The following is a 19,896-nucleotide window of genomic DNA, read 5'->3' on the forward strand; positions in this document are numbered from 1 at the left end:
AAAAGGCAAGAAAATCTCATCACTGCACCCTTCATCCTCTGCCGAATGGATGATCTGTGATCTGTTCCCCCAAAAAATTAACTGTAGCCAAGCCCTTCAGGTCCGTCCCCTTCTCGCAGCTTACCCAAACTTGCAATTTCGATCCACATGAACCACAAATGCATCCACACGATCTTTTTCACATTCAAGAACTTGATGTTACCATCCCAGGCAGAACAGAGAACTTCCATGAATAACAGTCATTCTGAGTTTCTAGTATAGATTGCGGAGCATCACTTATATACATCTTGTACAGATAAAGGAGTCATAAAATTACCATGTTCATGCTCCATCTTTGTTAAATATGTCATATTATTATTTAAAGCTTATCAATTTCCAGGGGCCCTTTGTTTACTCTAACTCTAGGGAAATATTTGGCCATTGATTTGTACAGATTACAGAGACTTGTTGGGCAACATGATCTCCCGTAACTTCTTCACCACCTCGATCCCATTTGGAGTCTGCGGATTAGGATTGAAAGGCGTGACAGCAATAAGAGAGGCCACAGTGTGAGCTGTCCCTGGCGTCGAAGTACTAGCGCCTGCCTGCTGAATCTGCGAAGACCCGGTACCGGATGGCCCCAGTCTAGGCTCAAAAGTGTCCATAGCATCATCCCCGGCATCAGGAGCCCCATCACCACCCTCATCTGCATCACTTTCTTCACCCAAATCAAAGGAACAAAATCCGGTTCTGGCACATAGTCAGCTGGGTTCCTGCGGAAACGGAACTCGAAAGCTTTGAATTTGACCACCGCATCCTCTTTGGCAATCGGACGTGCCTCATCAGAAGGGTCCCCAAGGACCCCAGCCTGAAGCATGGCCACCTGAATGCGGACCACCGCTCTCCGTCTCAGACTCATAAGATCAACATCCACAGTCTTCCCAACAAGAGAACCCACTGCCCACAGACCCAAGAAGTGACGCAGAGTATGAGGCACCCCTTCTACATGCAACCACACTTTCTCTAACTCAACCTTATGGGGAACCTCGGCATACCGCCACGCAGAAATACAAATGGAGGAGCTGAAAGACGGCACTCCCACCTGAATGCCATCCACCCTGTCTAGATCATCAAAAGAAGGAAAAGAAACTAAGAACTGCATGTCCAAATGAGGAACCGCCTCCCACTTCCAATTAAGACAATCGGAACAACGGCGAGCCACCTGCCGAGCAATCACATCCGCTGGAACCACATCACCAGTGACCACTACAAGCGCGGTGGGGAAGCGCGGTGGGGGACTGACTCGGAGCGAGATCCTCATTGACCACAGAGTCTGGATGACCAGACCCAGAAACAAAGACAGACGGTCTCGGCATCTTAAGAACAGGGCAACGCACAGTGGGGTGAGCCTTCTTGTCACAGATGTAGCAATAGTGCTTAACCTTGCAGTCCTTCGCCGCATGCGAATTATCAGAGCATTTCCAACACCACACACCTTTCTTGGATTTAGCAGCTTTAGAAGCGTTCCCCTCCCTCCATCATAACCCCGCAGAAGGTACCACGGACTGACCCTGCTGCTGCGGTGGCAAGGACGGCAACGGTGGCTGAGGCGGTGTAGCATAGCCCTGCTGCTGAAACTGAGGATTGTAATACCCATGTTGCTCATATCCAGACGGTATGTAAGGAAACTGATACATATGATGCTGACTCTGCAAAGGTGCCATCGTACCCTGAGAAACAAAACCCTGATGCTGCAAAGGAGCCTATCCGAAACCCTGAACCACAGCAGCCTGCACAACGGCCTCCTGGGCAGCCGGTGGCTGAGTGGTCTTCTTCTTCTTGTTCTTGTGCTTTGGGGCTGCTTTCTGAACCTGCAACGGCGCCGACTGTAATTGTGCCACCACACCCACTTGAAGTTGACCAGTCGGAGGCGGGAAGAACGGCCGCGATGGGACGACCGGTCCGACGGCGTGGGCGACCGGACCACGGGGAGGAACCACCCGGGCCACGTGCTGACCATAGGCAGCGACAGGGGCAAGCGGCCGCAGCGGCCCTTGGGAAGGATGACCAGCAAACGGCGGCCTGGGCAGAACCCCCCCCCCCCCCCCCCCCCCCCGACGCTAGGGAACGGACGCCCCCAACCTGGCCGGCCAGGGTGGGGACATAACCACGCGGCAGTGGAGGTCCGCCATGGGGCTGCTGGCCAGCCATCGCGACATGCGGCCTTGCTACGATCTCCGTGAAGGACGGCGGACGCAGAGGACTCCACCCCCGCTGGAGGGTGGACGCCGACACCTGCCCGGGAGCAGCCCAGGACCTCCGCCTCGGAGGAGAAGATGGCGACGACTTTGGCGGTGAGGAAGAAAGAGCAGCCGGCCACGCAGAACTCGAAGTAGACGGCCGCGCCGAACTTGGAGAAGATGACGTGAAGGGCTGATGCGGTGACGGAGAAGAACTTGGCGCCGACGTAGACGCGGGCCTTGGCGGACACCACGACGGAGACGAAGTCGAGGCAGCCCCTGGCATCGACCGCGATGCAGTCCTTAGCGACGACCGCGACGAAGACCTTGGCGACGAGGGAGCAGGCGAAGGCGAGGGAGCACACGGCAGCAACGACGAGGGAGTCGAGGGTGATGGCACTGGCGGCTGGGACGCGTACGAGGACGGAGCAGGAAGCGTGCGCGATGCCGAGTCAACCCACAGGTACCGCATGGCCCGGCCCAGGCCAGCCCACGAGTAGGTCAACCCTCCAGCCCCGCCTGCATGCAACGATTCCGCCTCGTCCTCCCTAGATCCCGCGCACGTCGAAACTGACGTTGATTCAAACTCGGTTGCCGTACCGGGCTCCTCCGCCGGCCGGAAGAAATCCCTGAGGATCGCCGGCGGTGAAAAGCGACGTGGCGGACACAGCCCCCTCCAGGTTCCCGCCCGAGCGCGCCTCTGGAGCTTGATCCCTCGCAGCGTGGCTAAATCGTCGCGGCGCGCTTGAGCCGGAGGCAGCACCCCTTCCCCTTCACCGCGACCGGCACATCATCGGAAACCCTGCAACCACGAACAGCCGCCGTACCTGAACTTGACGAAGGAGAGTCCTTCTCCCAGAAGCGCGAGGCCGGCGTAGGGTAGCCAATATCCGACCAGAAATCCGCCGCCAACTCTTCATCCGTCCTTCTCCCCCTGCGAACCACCGTAGACCACCCCGGGACGGTTGGCGTGCCCACCACCTCCATCGCCGATTCGTATGGCACGTGGGAGTCGCACGAATCATCCGACGAGGAGTCGGAGCCCTCCTCTACCAGGACCTCGAAGCTTAAACCCGACGCAGAACCTTCTGGGCTGGGCGTGATCCATGCTAGGGCACCAGGCGCAAGGGTCTTGCGTCGGACTCGCCCCGCCCCCACCGTCTCGCCGGCGGCCGGCGCCAGAACGGTCTCCTCCGTCATCGGCTATGAGACATGGAGATCCATTGCCATCAGTTAGCCACTTGATTTAGATTGGGCTGCATGAGATACCATTCAATGTGGCTCTGCGATAAGGATGATATAAGTTGCTTTAATAAATTAATCAACTGCTAGTTACCTCAAGTTGCAGGAACTACAGGAGCTCGTTTGACTTGAGGCGGTACTCCAAGTCGGAATAACAAACTTTTCCTGGATGATATAGCCGGATATCATTATGTTGAAATAAGTAGCAGTTTTCGCATCAATTTAATCCAAGTGAAAAACATGACATAGCAATTTCCAAGATTAACTAGCATATGCAAATTAGACATGTTACAGCTAGGCAAGTGAGAACCTAACTCATCTAAAACAGTAGCATACGCAGCAATCATGAAAGGAACGAGCAGAAGGGTCAAGAACACATACGAACTAGCCGATGGTATGACCAGCGGTGAAACAGCAGAAGAAGCGCCGCCGTTGTTTGCGGCAGCAGCAGCGGCGGCGGCTTCAGCAGCAGCCTTTTCAGCATCGTCCGCCATGGTGATGAAGTCGAGGAAGCCGGATGGAGGTGATGAAGACGGTGAGCAGTCGCGCCGAGACGCTCCCCAAAAACCATATCGCCTCTCTCCCGATGCAGGATCAGAGAGTCGGGGTTCCGGAGGCCTGCTCTCCTGGACGGCCGTGCACGCGGTCGACGGGATGGAATAGTCGACGGCAGCACAGAGAGATGGAACAGCGGTGGTGCTCAGGTAGGCAGATGTGTTCTGATAGCAGGTATCCGCTAGGGTTAGGCCTCGCCTGTTTATGTAGCCACGGGTCAGGTAGGACGTGGGCAACGTTCCCACGATCGAGTCGCGCACAGCCCACGATCCGGTAGAATCGGAAACGGCTGCACTTAATGCGTCCGTTAATGACTCTCAATTAAGCACAGTTAATTGTCCTAATTGTCCCGAGCAGCAAAAAGATAGCAACCCGTATAAGATTATAGGGCTCTCGGCTCGAGGCATTCCCGCAACCCGTGGCGCGGCGTGCGGGCGGCGTCGGAGTAGGAGTGAGCGAGGGCTGCTCTTCTTCTCACACCTTAGAGGGTGTTGAAACACTCCACTATATAAGGTGCTCAAACTCCCCTTCCACTAGCAAGGTGGGACTAAACATTAGCACCACCCCTTGCCATGCCATGCTATTTTCTGAATGGGCCAAGGAGAATTTCAGAATTTGTATATGGGCCCAAAGCCCAATAGTGAACCAAATTCCAACAATCCCCCACAAAGTCTCATTGGCACATCACACCACTTTTGTTTCAGATCACTGTTTTGATATACCAGCGTTTTTCAGTGGAGACTGTTCAGTTGAACTTCCACCTAGAACAAGAGATTACGGTCATTGACAACTAACAATGGACTATGCCTTGAATTGCAGTTTTGTGTAAATGAGTTTCACCTAATGTCATGCTAGTACTAGGGTGCCGAAGGCTACCCCTCGGGTGGAGCTTATAAGTCATACTCCTGGCCTTTTCATGAGCTTACTAGAGATCACCCTATCTCATAGACTGTGACCAGCAGTCGGGCTCACATATGTGCGTTCTTTCAAGATTGCTCTGTAGGATAGCATCTTGGCTTATACAAGCCTATGAACACATTAAGACGAAAGTCAACCTGCCATCAGATTATGAGAGTAGTGAATCTTCAATGGAGTGGGTTAGTAAAATACTCTCCTTCAGTTAACCATTAGCTTGTTTTCCCAGGTCCTAATTCACGGGATCTCCGATCAAATAGGTTGGGTTACTACCATGGCAACTCACGTGGGTCTCAAACCCATCTCCCTCGATGCAATTTCTATCATATTCCTTGATAGCCTTTTGTGAATGGATCTGCCAGATTCTTAGCGGTTCGGATATAATCCAACGCTATCACTCCGGAGTTTCTCATTTTTCTGACAGTCGCTAACCTTCTTTGTATATGTCTTCCTGACTTCATGTTATCCTTTGAACTACTCACTTTGACAATCACAGTTTGATTGTCACAGTTCATAAGTATACCCGTTACAGGTTTATCAACAACCGGCAAGTCATTCAACAATCGACGAAGCCAATCTGCTTCGACCGTAGCTGTATCTAGTGCTGTGAGTTCTGCTTCCATTGTTGACCTTGTTAAAATGGTCTGCTTGCAATACTTCCATGAAACAGCGCCACCTCCATGAGTAAATACATATCCAGTCGTGGCCTTTATCTCATCAGCATCAGAGATCCAGTTTGAGTCACTATATCCTTCAAGTACCATTGGATTTCTGGTATAGTGAATACCATAGCTCGAGGTTCCCTTTAGATAGCGCATTACCCTTTCAAGAGCATGCTAATGATCATCTCCCGGATTGGAAACAAACCGGCTGAGTTTGCTCACAGCAAACGTGATGTCAGGCCTCGTTGCGCTAGCTAGATACATCAATGATCCAATGATCTGTGAGTACCTGAGCTGATCTCTAGCAATTCTTCGATTCTTTCGAAGCAACTTGCTGGGATCATATGGTGTCGGTGAAGGAGTGCATTCTGAGTAGCCAAAACGACTCAGAACCTTCTCAACATAATGAGATTGCAGAAGTGTGATTCCACCATTCTCATCTTTTAACAACTTGATGTTCAAGATAACATCAGCTTCTCCAAGGTCTTTCATGTCAAAACTTTGTGACAAGAAACTCTTGACCTGTTCGATGGCCTTCATGTTGGTCCCTAAAATTAGTATGTCATCAACATACATGCAGAGGATAACTCCTTCGCCCCCACCATAGCGGTAGTATACACATTTGTCAGCTTCGTTAACAACGAAGCCTACAGATGTTAAAGTTTGTTCAAACTTCTCATGCCATTACTTAGGTGCTTGCTTTAGGCCATACAGCGATTTCAATAATCTGCACACCTTGCCTTCTTGACCCTTTACCACAAAACCATCTGGCTGCTGCATATAAATTTCCTCGTCCAGCTCTCCATTTAGGAAAGTTGTCTTAACGTCCATCTGGTGAACGATGAGACCATGTGAGGCAGCCAATGAGAGTAGTATTCGAATGGTGGTCAGTCTAGCCACAGGTGAGTAAGTATCAAAGAAGTCTTCACCTTCTTTTTGGGTATAGCCCTTTGCCACAAGCCTAGCCTTGTACTTCTCAATTGTACCATCGGGCCTAAGCTTTTTCTTGAACACCCACTTACATCCTACAGGTTTGCAACCATAAGGACGATCAGTGATTTCCCATGTTTCGTTAGCCATGATGGAATCCATCTCGCTACGAACAGCTTCCTTCCAGTAGTCAGCATCAGGAGATGCATAGGCCTCTGAAATGGACTTGGGAGTATCATCCACGAGGTAGACAATGAAATCATCACCAAAGGATTTGGCAATCCTCTGCCTCTTGCTCCTTACAGGAACTTCATTGTCTTCCTCCTCAGGAAATTCATCACGTGTTCGTTCATAATATTCCATAGGAATGGCAGGCTCTGGAGTTTCATTGGCTTCATTAGCTTCCTGCCTAGAAGTGCTAGGTGCATCTCTCATAGGAAAAATATCCTCATAGAATGAAGCATCCTTAGACTCTATAATTGTACCAACCCGTATGTCTGGTACCTCAGATTTCACCACTAGAAATTTATATCCAACGTTGTGATGAGCATAGCCAATAAAGATACCGTTCACGGTCTTCCATCCAAGCTTACGCTTTTTGGGAATTGGCATATTTACATGTGCCAAACAGCCCCAAGTACGCAGGTACGAGAGTGTAGGCTTTCTCTTCTCCCACTTCTCGTAAGGAGTAGTTTCATTATCTTTTGTGGGAACTTTATTCAGGACATGACATGCTGTCAATATCGCCTCCCCCCACCATGCCTTAGATAAACCCGAAGTCCCTAACATGGCGTTAACCAAATCAGTTAGGGTACGGTTTTTCCTTTCAGCAACTCCGTTTGATTGAGGAGAATGAGGAGGCGTCCTCTCATGAATTATACCATTTTCCGCACAAAACAAATTAAATTCATTTGAGAAATACTCTCCACCACGATCGGCCCGAACTCTCTTGATCTTTCTCTCGAGTTGGTTCTCAACTTCAGCCTTATAAATTTTAAAGTAGTTCAGAGCTTCATCTTTAGTTTTTAGAAGGTACACATAGCAAAATCTAGTAGAATCGTCAATTAGTGTCATGAAATATTTCTTTCCACCTTTAGTCAACACACCATTCATCTCACATAGATCTGAATGTATAAGCTCTAGTGGTGCTAAGTCTCTTGCTTCCTGCACAGGCTTGTGAGCCTTGCGAGGTTGCTTAGCTTGAACACACGATTGACATTTGGAGCCCTTGACTAAGGTGAAACTCGGAATTAAATCCATCTTAGCTAGCCGCGTCATACAATCAAAATTAACGTGACAAAGTCGTGAATGCCAAACTTCCATATCATTACCAGGTGCATAAATCTGGTTCACAACTTTATTACAAAAATCTGATAAGGAAAAGCGGAATAATCCGCCACATTCATAACCTTTTCCAACAAATTGTCCATACTTCGAAACAACTACTTTGTTTGATTCAAACACCAACTTAAAACCTTCTTTGCAAAGAAGGGAACCACTAACGAGATTCTTATTTATTGAGGGCACATGCTGCACGTTCTTCAGCCGCACGATCTTCCCCGAAGTAAACTTCAGATCTACCGTGCCAACACCACGAACAGAAGCATGTGATCCGTTCCCCATCAAGACGGAGAGATCTCGTGTGACCTGATAAGAAGAAAACATGGAAGCATCAGAACACACATGAATATTAGCACCGGTATCAATCCACCTCTCTGTAGACTGACAAACTGAAAATACAGTAGGTAAATTACCATACCCGGATGCACCCTTATCATTGTTGCCAATGGTCACGTTGGCAGATTTTGGATTCTGCCCATTGTGATTCTTCCTCCCTTTGCGCTGCTTGCAGTTTGTAGCCCAATGGCCAACCTCACCGCACACAAAACAGGGATCATTTGCCTTGCTCTTCTTATTCTTCTTAAAGTTGGTGGTCTGGACGACCTTGTTCTTTCCCTTGAACTTGTGGAAGTTCTTCTGCACCATATTGGCGTTAGACTGACCTGCCTCGGTCCCCTTAGGGTGTGCATCCTTTGCTTTAGCCTTTTCCTCAAGGTCCAGAAACCCAATGAGATTCTCAACAGACATCTCTTGTCTCTGGTGTTTGAGGTTAGTGGCAATACTCCTCCAAGATTGAGGAAGCTTTGCAATGATGCAACCAGCAACAAATTTGCCAGGCAGTAGACACTTGAGAAGCTCAAGTTCCCTAGCAATGCACTGAATCTCATGTGCCTGTTCGACTACAGAACGGTTTTCAACCATCCTGTAATCATGAAACTGCTCCATGGCATACAGTTCACTGCCAGCATCAGTGGCACCGAATTTTGATTCGAGTGCATCCCACAGTTCTTTGGCGTTGCGCATATGCAGATATGCGTCAACCAGCTTGTCCCCTATGACTCCTATGACACAGCCAACAAAGAATATGGTGGTATCCTTGAACGCGTTCCTTCAGGTCTACCAGCCGATACCTAGATGGCGTCCATAGCGATGAGCCACAGAGTACACTTGGTTTGCCAGCGCTTGAAGTGCACTCTCGTAAACGGGCTTGGTTTCAGACATGCGGCAAAGCCTTGACGCGAAAACATCCTATAATAAGGTTTTTGGATTGTTGAAATAAGTAGCAGTTTTCGCATCAATTTAATCCAAGTGAAAAACATGACATAGCAATTTCCAAAATTAACTAGCATATGCAAATTAGACATGTTACAACTACGCAAGTAAGAACCTAACTCATCTAAAACAGTAGCAGCACAAGGGTCAAGAACACATACGAACTAGCTGATGGTATGACCAGCGGTGAAACAGCAGAAGAAGCGCCACCGTTGTTTGCGGCAGCAGCCTTTTCAGCATCGTCCGCCATGGTGATGAAGTCGAGGAAGCCGGACGGAGTTGATGAAGACGATGAGCAGTCGCGCCGAGACGCTCCCCAAAAACCTTATCGCCTCTCTCCCGATGCAGGATCAGAGAGACGGGGTTCCGGAGGCCAGCTCTCCCGGACGGCCGTGCACGCGGTCGACGGGATGGAGTAGTCGACGGCAGCACAGAGAGATGGAACAGCGGTGGTGCTCAGGTAGGCAGATGTGTTCTGATAGCAGGTATCCGCTAGGGTTAGGCCTCGCCTGTTTATGTAGCCACGGGTCAGGTAGGACGTGGGCAACGTTCCCACGATCGAGTCGCGCACAGCCCACGATCCGGTAGAATCGGAAACGGCTGCACTTACAATTGTCCCGAGCAGCAAAAAGATAGCAACCTGTATAAGATTATAGGGCTCTCGGCTCGAGGCATTCCCGCAACCCGGGTCGGGTCGGGTCGGGTCGGGTCGTGACGAGGCGGGCGGCGTCGGAGGAGGAGTGCGCGAGGGCTGCTCTTCTTCTCACACCTTAGAGGGTGTTGAAACACTCCACTATATAAGGTGCTCAAACTCCCCTTCCACTAGCAAGGCGGGACTAAACATTAGCACCACCCCTTGCCATGCCATGCTATTTTCTGAATGGGCCAAGGAGAATTTCAGAATTTGTATATGGGCCCAAAGCCCAATAGTGAACTAAATTCCAACACATTACGCCGGCAAGTTGGCCTAGTTTAGGATGATGATAACTCAACACTTGAAGTTCGGTTCAGTAATTGTTTCTAGGCATATTTTACACTGACCACGTCTACTGTGCTACGGGCAGGGAGCATGTGCACCTCAAACGGATCTATGGTCACCAAGTCCACAGCACTTAGAGCATCTCCAGTCGTTGGGCTCCCCAGGCCGAAATCCGGCGCTATTTAGCGCCGGATGGATGTAAAATTCAGCCTGGGGAGGCCCATTTTCCCAGCGGCGAGCCCAGGGGAATGAACAAAAATAAGCGAATTTAAACATAACCAGACGAAATACGTTCAAACTTAGGCTAAATTTAGAGATATTTAATATATATAGGCGAGTTCGTACATATGTAGGCCGAATTCGTAATATATTTGAATTCGGCCAGAGGAATATAAACTAAACTTAAAAAGACGGCGTTCTACAAGCCGAAATGGCGGTAGAACGCCGTGTAGTCGCCACCGTCGTCGTCGCTGGAGTCGCCGGCATCCTCGGGCGGCGGCGCCTGCTGGCTGCTGCTCTGGCCAGGGTCGCCGTGGCGTGGAGGCGACGGCGTCGGCCGGTACCACTCATCCTCGCTCGAGTCCTCGAGCTTGATGAGCGGCGCGCCGGGGCGGGTGTGGAGCGGGCGGCGCCGCGCGGCCGCCAGGTCCAGCGACGCTGCTGCTGCTCCACCTCCTCCCTCACCCAGTCCTGCCTGGACCAGGCGAGCGCCGCGTCCATCGGGAGGGCGTTGTCGGCGGGGACGAGGTCGTTGAGCGACCTCGCGATGGCCTCGCGGATCGCCGTGGCCTCGGCCCACTCGGCCTCCTCGGTGGCGAGGTCGGACGCAGCTGCGGCCGTTGCGTCCTCCTTCTTGGTCTTCCTCTTGCGGCCGCGCGACGGAGACGACGAGGCGCGCCCCCCCTCGCGGATGACGAGGGCGCCGCTGCTGCGCCCTCTGGTTGGCGGTGGCGACGCCGGCTCCTTCTTGATGGTCCTCCGCGTCGATGGTGGAGGCGCTGAACCGCACGAACGGGATGCCGAGGACCTCGACGCCGACCCCGACGACGACGAGGACGCCATCCGCCTTGGCATCCACGAGCTTCCGTGTCGGCGCGACACGGAAGGCACCGCCGGCAGCGGCGGCATCCCCAGTACGGGGAAGTTGCCGCCCTCGATGTGCGCGAGCACGTTCTCGAGGGTGCGGCCCGGCACGCTCCACCAGCGGCGGCGACCGGCGGCGTTGTTGCGCGCTGGAGGGGGAGAGGGCCGTCATACGCGGCGAGTTCGCGCTCGTACCTCTGCCGGAAGAAGGCGTTCCACGCCGCGTAGTTGTCGGGGAAGAAGCGCGGCTCCGCGCGCTGCTCATCGCTCATGGTGGCGAGCACCGCGTCGAGGGCATCGCCTCCCATTGGCGGCGGCGGAATCGGGATGCCCCCCGCGCTCAGGCGCCAGCCTCCGGGCGCGCGGAAGTCCGGCGGCGCCGGGTAGCCCGCCATGTGGAGCAGCCGCCCCCCCCCCCCCCACTGATGCAGGGACCGCCGGCCGAAGCCGTTGTTCGCCGCGCCGTCGCCTGGGAAGCGGTTCGCCATTGGAGGAGTTGTTTTCGGGGAGAGAAGAGTGGAGAGAAGGGGGGCGGCGGTGGTGAATGCGGCCAGACGCGGTAGCTCCGTGATAAATAGAGGGGAGCAGCGCGTGAATTCGAGGAGACGGCATTAACTCGCCGCGTGGAAGCTACGCGTCGCGGCGGCGACTGATGGGCGGCAGGCTTTTACAGTGCGCGGAAGACGATGCGATGAGGACGACGATCGGCCTTTCTCGCCGACAAGTCAGGGCCACCAGGCGTGCGGGAACTTTCCTTGACGATTCCCGCGCTTTTGTTTCCTTCGGACTCCCCGAGCGCTCCCCAGGGGGCCAGGGTTGACATGGGCTCGCCGGATGGATGAAAGCCCAAATCCGGGCGAAAACGAGATTTCGGGGGTGCGACTAGGCCATTTTTCGCTGTCCGGATGAAAAAATCGGCTCCTGGGGGCCTTGCCGGGGAGACGGCTGGAGGTGCTCTTAGGGTCGAGGGAGGAGGACATCACGTAGCAGAGGGGAATTGTTCAGAGAGGTTCACCGTGCGCTCGGAACGACGCGAGCAGGTGGCCACCCGGAGCTGAGGAAGATTCGGACGCCGTGGTACAGCGTTCCTCGCATCCTGGCGCTCCTCCGGGATCACCCAATCGATACGGGGCGAGAGATTTTCTGGGCGGCTGCATGCGGCGGCGCACGAGCAGAGCGGCGCAATGGGGACATAGAGGGAAAAGGGGATGTGGCAGCTCGCGCGTGTAAGATTGGAATGACGTGTACGCCACGCGAAAGATTGGTTCCGCGCCAGTGTGAATTGGCTGGAAGGAGCCCGACACCAGCGGATGGTGACCGCGTCGGCGCGTAGTCGGCTAGGGTTAGCCCAGGCGGCACGGGTATGTCGGAATCAACGATTCAGTGCTGCGGGGATGAGGTAGGCGGAGACGAGGCAGTGCTCGGCGGTGAGGTGAGGTAGATGGCGTTGATTGCTGAAACTAATTAGCGATTCAGACGTACACAAAACGAGACACCAACTGAGTTGAGATCCCCCCGGATGAACCAAGAAAAAATTAAGTATGTTACATTGGTCAAGGACATGGTGTGTCCTGCTAATTATCAGGACACCGATCGAACTACTATACACAATCAGGTGTACCATGCAGCTTCATGACAAGTGATCCACCAGCTGCACGAATTTAAAGATCAACAATTAAATGGTGACAAATAACCGCATGCAAATGGAAACACAGCAGTATGTACTCCTAGCTTACCTTGGATTGTTTGGCGCAGTGGATCTCCATGATCTCGATCAGACCCTCTTTATGACCGGTCGACTTGGATTTTCTGCGAGCTCGGCCATCAGGTATGCCAATTCATCATCATCGTAGAAGCCTTTGAGCAGAACCTCCTTCAGGCTTGCCAGAGATGGTAGCCCCGAGAGTGTCCGACTATTGATGTATGCCGAACAGAACTTGAGCAGCTCTAGCTTAGGGGCTGCTCCTCGTTCAAACTTCAACAATAGCAGTATATCCTCGTAGTCGATCAAGAGCGAATGAAGTTCCAGCACCACCAGGTTCTGGAACATGTGTGGACGGAATGTGAGACAAGCATTGGTCCGCTTGAACGAGTTATACAACAGATGCAGGGATGCCAGGTTTGGTAGATCCCCAAGGACCTGTATGGCTTCATCATGCTCTGATATTCTACAGCTCCGCAGCTTCAGCTTTACCAGATTCGTCAGCCCCTGGATCCATTCTGGCAGTTTGACCATGTTACCGTACAGCTTTAGGCTATGCAGCTTTTCCGGAAACGAGAACTCTCCATCCAAGCAACCAGATAAACCAGGCTCCCCCTCTGACCGGATTGACAATGACTCCAGCCGGCTCAGACCAACAATTGCCAAACACAACTCTTGTCCGTTTTCCTTATTGACACCGGTCACTCCTAACTTGCGCAACTGAATGAGCCCTTTTATATCCTTTAGAACATCCTTACCCCGCCGTGCGATGTTCACAACACCCAATGTGTGTAGGGCTTTTAGTTTCCTCATCCCACTTTGCACTAGAACACCATGCAAGTCTTGGCGCATCGCAATAAAAGGTAGCAAATGGCAGCAAAGAGCAGTGCATGCATCACGGTAATTAAAGTCAATGCAATACAAAATAATCCCTGTCACGAAAGACATATTGCCAAGAAAATTTGGAAGGTCACCAAAAATGTATCCATACGAGCCATATTCACCATCCGGTTTCTGACCAGAACGAAGATAGCTTAGCTTCTGGAGATTGGCGATACTCCTCGGCAGCTTGATTATTCTCGTACCTCGGACATCTAGCGTCACGAGTTCTCTCAAGTTTCCCAATGAATCTGGCAGGTGATAAATAGCATCACATCCTCTTAGAGAAAGGTATCTTAGGTGAAGAAACTTCCCTATATGCTTCAGGTGATGATCACGTAGATCAGTTGTGTCTTCCAGGTCCAGCACTCGGAGTAGACTCATCTTGTCAGAAATGAAAAATGACTTCCACTCACCAAAAACTGTTACTGATCGTACACGGGACATGTCCACTATGCTCTCGAAATCACTCCGGTATCCTTTCCAATTGCCATTTATAGCAAGGTGGCGCATAGTGCGTTGGCTGTTTGAACTGCAACCTTCCTCCACTGTAAGAACAAGATTTTCTTCCATCGACTTTGAGATGCCGATTTCACGGATGAGATCATGGACTTGGCAGGAATCAATTCCTTCTATACCATGAATTGACTGTTGAGATGGTGAAAGCATGCTCCTGCTTATAAGTTCCATAAAGTAGCCATCCAGGATTTCCTCCACAGAGTTACCATGCACCTGCCTTGAATAGCCCTCTGCAGACCAGCGACGCACCAAGCGTTTCCGTCCAACAACGTAGTCCTCGGGAAAGATGGGCATATACAGGAAACAAGACTTGAGGTAATAAGGTAAACCATCGTAGCTTCTCATAAGAATGGTTCTTATGGTACCAATCTCTGGATTCATCACCAACTCGGCCCGGATATGCTCATTCAATTTCCTCCATTCCATAACGGTTTTTGGTTGGTTTGCCAAAAAGCCCCCAATGGTGACTATTGCAAGTGGGAGTCCATTGCATTTCTTTAGGACCAGATTTGCATGTTCAACCAACTCAGGATACTCCTCATCCATATTGGTAGCCTTGCCAAATATCTGAAATTAATACAAGTTCAGGCCGTCAGTACTTTGAAAATAAAATTGGTAGAAGTTAGTCTTGCTACTTGTGTGAATATGATGAAATAAAATTTTCTGCTTTAAGATGTACATAATTCTATTATAATAGTTTTCTGGGTTGGTTGAAACAGATCACTATATCGAACTAAGATAGATTGTTTAACGCCAACAACATACATATCCATTAAAAATAAAAATATGCTCGATAAGCAATCACAGCCAACGAGAAAAAAAAGTGATCGGCATCCACATGGCATTACTTAGTAAAAAAAGATATAATAGGTCATATGTGTATGTTGTTAGAATCTACAAAGGTACAGTCTTTATTCAAACCAATATAATACAAGATAACCATACTATCTGTACCTTTTTGGCGAATAGGTCAAGTGCGTTGTTGTCTTCTAGACTTTGGAGTCTGTAAATTTTTTCATGCTTCTTTGAACAATGTGTGGCAATATCTTTTACCCTTGTGGTGACTATTATTCGGCATGATGTCTCTGTTGCGGGAAAGTGTTGTATTATAGCATCCCATTCTGCATTGGATGATATATCATCAAGAACAATCAAATATTTCTTTCCTGGTAATTCTTTGTCCATTTCTGGGACATCCTTATAGCCAAACTGCAAAGCTAAGTTCTGGAGGAGCTCGTTAACATTGAAAGGGCGCATAATTGTGGCACAAGCACGCTTCTCAAACTTCCCACTGAGTATTTCATCTTGGTAGACATCTCTCACTAGTGTGGTTTTTCCAAGACCACCCATTCCCCACACGGAGATCACATCAAGTTGGCTATCTTCAGTTGTAATTAGTTTAACAATTTCTGCCTTTTCTGTCTCTCGCCCAATGAGCCGAGATTCCTTTAAAGCTGCTAGCATTGTCTCTGTACGATTGAGCATCTTCCTATTGTCAGAGTTGTCACTCACATGAGTTCCCACATTTGAGCTAGACCCAGCCTCTGTTGATTCTGTGCCATCTAGAGAACCCTGTACACAAGCAGGAATTGATTAGGTTTTGCCTTCCTTTTCATAGGGTACATTTACTCATGTTTTAAGTTTTGCAGACACTTATGAAACAGTTACTAGTTGTCCATAATAATGGAAATACCTCTTTTATGACTAATTTCAAAACTTGCCTTTACCCTGTTCTGAAATTTCACCGAATTTACATGTTCAAAATTATAAAACTAATCATCTTTAGTGATAAAAAAAAATCAACAGGGTTGCTGCGTACAAAAATCAACATGATGACTCTCTGTTAGGGCTTCAAACATTACCTTCTCATAGAAAGCGTACAAAGTTAAATCAACAGACAACTGCTTGTGCTCTGGTGTGATGTTTTCTGGTCCCACGCATAAGCTTGCAACTTCAACCAGCTCTGTGGAAACTATTATTCGGCTTCCTTTATTGTTATTCAGAAAACATGCTTTAATGCAATCCCACTCTTCAATGGTGGATAGGTCATCAAGCACAATCAGGAAACTCTTCTCATTGGCATATCTCTTGAACTCGTCAGCCAAATCATTTCCCTTCTTCATCCCCATCCTTCTCAGATCTTGAGGACCCCCAATTATATTTTCCTTTTTGTCGGACTCTTGAAGAAAATTAACATAGAACTGCCTGATAATGCTTCTTAGGAACTCCGTTGAATTGAAAGGACGTGTCAACGTTATCCAGGCATGGCAATCAAAAACCCTGTGTTTCTTCACATCTGCAAAGACTCTTTCTATTATGGATGTCCGCCTGACGTTACTACTTGTTCCCCAAACCGCGATCACTCTAAGATCGTCGTCCTTCTTCCTGATCAGTTGAAAGAGATCATCTTTTGCTTTTTCCAGCTGCCGCCTTGCTTCATCGTTGCCAGACATCACGGTGGCACCGGCGATGGCAGATTGCCCACCGGTGGTTGCAGGCTTTGAGTCAGATCCCTTGATAAGGTGATAGCGCATATTCCTCTGGCTGACATCCTCAACATTGGCTCTAAGCTCCTTCATCTGCTTGACCACACGGCGCCGATCAAGCAGCGTGCGACAGATACGCCACCAGGATTTCTTCTCCAAACGAACGGAAAATTCCTGGAGGGTGTCCTCCACATCGTAGGCCACATCTCGAACTTGCTTCACCCATACCTTCACCACCCTGTTGATGTCGTCTCCCTCGTCATGAGCAGACTCTAAGAAGGCCTGCATCATCTCAAGCTCGTTGGTGATGAAGACATGGTCACGGCGGACACCGAGCTGCAAAGCCACCTCCTCCGCCAGAGCGGAATTGGCGTAGCTAAGCGCTCCATTCAGCACGGACTTGCCGACGCTCAGCGCAGTCGCCTCCATTGGCGAGCTCGGTGTGGTTGGTTGGTGTGTATTGGTTGTGATGGTGGGTGGCAGTAGTGCAAATGCTAGGCGCAAGAAGACACATAAGCTAAGGATAATGGATTAGAAGGATGAGTTCGCTTGGCTGGAAGAGCGCGTGTGCAAGTTGACTTTGCTGGACCATCGCCCGCCACAAAACAGTGACACCTTGATAATTCTGAAAATAAATCATTAACTTCTTTAGTGGTCCCGAGACAAATTACATGTCCGGCCTTTCATCTATGGGTAGTTGCACCAAGCTTAAGTATCACTTGCTTGCGTGAACAAACCACCAACAACTTAAATTTTGTCAAAATGTAGGAATGAAAATAGTTTTCTGCAAGTTGGCATGACACCAAACAAATGATAACTTGGCTAACCAATAAAATTTTCCTTTGTCAAAGAAATCATCAATCGCAACCGTCGATCTAGAAGATAATAGTGCATATGAAAACCTCTGTAATTGTATTAGAGAATCATCAGAGCTAGTCTTTCAACCCTCTCTCTCTCGCCCCGAGCGGCGGCGCCGCGCCGCGCCAGGGTGGCCCTCGGCACTCCTCCTCGTCTCCCCTATGCACCCTCCTCCTCCACCGTCGCTACCGGAGGCGCTGCCAGGCAAAGACTTGGTGGCGTGTCGGCGACGTCCTCTCCTCAGCTGCGGACCGGTGGGCACGGCGGCAGCGATTGGCCTGGCCTTCCCTGATGCGGTGATGCAGGGAGGTGGTGGCCATGGCGGCGATCTGCAGGCGGCGGCATCACTAGCGGTAGCTTCGAGGTCGGGCCAGATCTGGTCATGTGAGCCTGGACAGGTTGCGGCTTCCTGAGGCTACTGTCGATGCTACGTCGGCAGGGAGGCGTTCGCGTCATGGAGGGACCCTAGGGCAGCAGCTCTAGACATGGCGGTGGTGTCCGTCTCCTCCGTCGTAGGTGGTCAGCCGGATTGGGGCTGGTTCTGGCGATCTCCTGCTCCCACATCTAGTTGTAGCAGCGAGTTGGGGATGCGCGCGCGGCTGCCGGTGAAAACCGTGCTCCAACCCTGGTTTTGGGAAGCGATGGCAACGTCATGCGTCGTAACCTTCTTGAAGGCATCACCAATGCAGTCTATTTCTTCTCGCTCGTGCTGCTCCGGGAGAAACCCTAGATCTGGGTCTCCTAGATCGAACAATGGCGATGCTATCTACGTCCTTTTACCTCTTGGGGCATCGTTTTTGGAGCAGTAGCTGGACGGTGATGGTGTCTGTTCATCTACCGTTTCAAGGTCGGTGTGGCGCAGCGGTGTTCCGGAAATGGATAACGGATGATGGGCGCGCGCAGGACGGTGGTGGTGTCTCGTATCATGGTGGCGTTGACGGCGGGTCTAGCAAGATCAATGCGTTGATCACCCTAGGAGATGGTTCGAGGAAGTTGGCAGACGAGGGTTTATCCTTGTTTATGTGGTACAATTACGAGGATAAGAATATTCCAAACATGTACAAGCTAGACAATCATATGGATACCAATGATACTGGCGTGTCAGAAGAAGGCGCTCAATGTCGGGACCTAAACTCTAGCAGATTCAGTAACAGACGAGAAACTTTTGAGAAAGCCAATTGCTTCACGATAAGATAATTTCTGGGTGATTCAGCACCACACCACGGGCTTCACTTACATTCAATTACTGAAATGTTGAACTATTCAATGATAGCTTCTTCCTGTAGTTAGCAACAGCCAAGGGAAGGCAGGATATCACTTTCTTTGACTGTTGTTTTCTACATTGAAGATTCTTTGCTCCGCCATACAAGGGATAAAGCCCCTCCTGTCCATACAACCACCGCATGGTCATTAAGCAACACGCACTATCTAGTCAGAGATACAAGTTAGTTAACTTTCACATCTTTCATCTACCAATACTGTAGAGGAGAAGGCTACTATTGTAACTACTACTCTTGCACAGGCTTAACCGCAAGACATTGTGGCAAACATAGCTGATGGTCACAGTACAAGACTCATGCTGTACTTTCTGTTTTTGTTTTTTTTCCTATGAATATTGTTTTATCCTTGTTTAATGTGGTATAGTTATGAGGATAAGAAAATTCCAAACATGTACAAGATAGACAATCATATGGACACCAATGATACTGGCGTGTCAGAAGAAGGCACTCAATGTCAGGACCTAAAGTCTAGCAGATTCAGTAACAGAAGAGAAACTTTTGAGAAAGCCAATTTCTTCACCATAAAACACAATTTCTGGGCGATTCGAGTAAGGCTTCACTTACATTCAATTACTCAAATGTTAAACTATTCAATGCTAACTTCTTCCATGTAGTTAGCAACAGCCAAGGGAAGGCAGGATATCGCTTTCTTTGACTGTTAATTTCTACAAGGAAGATTCTTTGCTCCACCATACAAGGGATAGAGCCCCTCCTGTCCATACAACCACCGCAGGGTCATTAAGCAACACACGCTATCTAGGCAGAGACAACTTCGAGTGAGAAACAATGGAGAAACTTTTGGTGAGCGCATCCACAGGGGCCATGGGCTCCCTCCTGGGAAAGTTAGGCACAGTTCTCTTGTGGGTATGTGAAGAAAAAAACAACTTCTAAAAATGAAAAATAAAACGAGACCAAAGCGGAAGAAACATCTTGGCATATTTTTATAAAAGAAGTCGAGACACGGTTCCAATGTG

At 50.0% G+C, this 19,896-nt stretch overlaps 1 protein-coding gene across 1 annotated transcript; it reads right to left on the reverse strand.

Moving 5' to 3' along the window:
• Positions 1 to 12,689: 12,689 nt before the first annotated feature.
• LOC127341862 (disease resistance protein PIK6-NP) lies at positions 12,690 to 17,328 on the reverse strand. The gene is made up of 4 exons (XM_051367808.1): positions 16,161 to 17,328; positions 15,253 to 15,870; positions 12,935 to 14,865; positions 12,690 to 12,849 (listed from the first exon to the last, which is right to left on the reverse strand). The coding sequence occupies exons 1-3, from the start codon at positions 17,211 to 17,213 to the stop codon at positions 12,973 to 12,975; spliced, it is 3,564 nt and encodes a 1,187-aa protein (XP_051223768.1). The 5' UTR covers positions 17,214 to 17,328; the 3' UTR covers positions 12,690 to 12,849; positions 12,935 to 12,972.
• Between the last annotated feature and the right edge of the window lie 2,568 nt (positions 17,329 to 19,896).

The sequence above is a fragment of the Lolium perenne genome, chromosome 1 (assembly GCF_019359855.2).
Source record: "Lolium perenne isolate Kyuss_39 chromosome 1, Kyuss_2.0, whole genome shotgun sequence".
Taxonomy (NCBI): domain Eukaryota; kingdom Viridiplantae; phylum Streptophyta; class Magnoliopsida; order Poales; family Poaceae; genus Lolium; species Lolium perenne.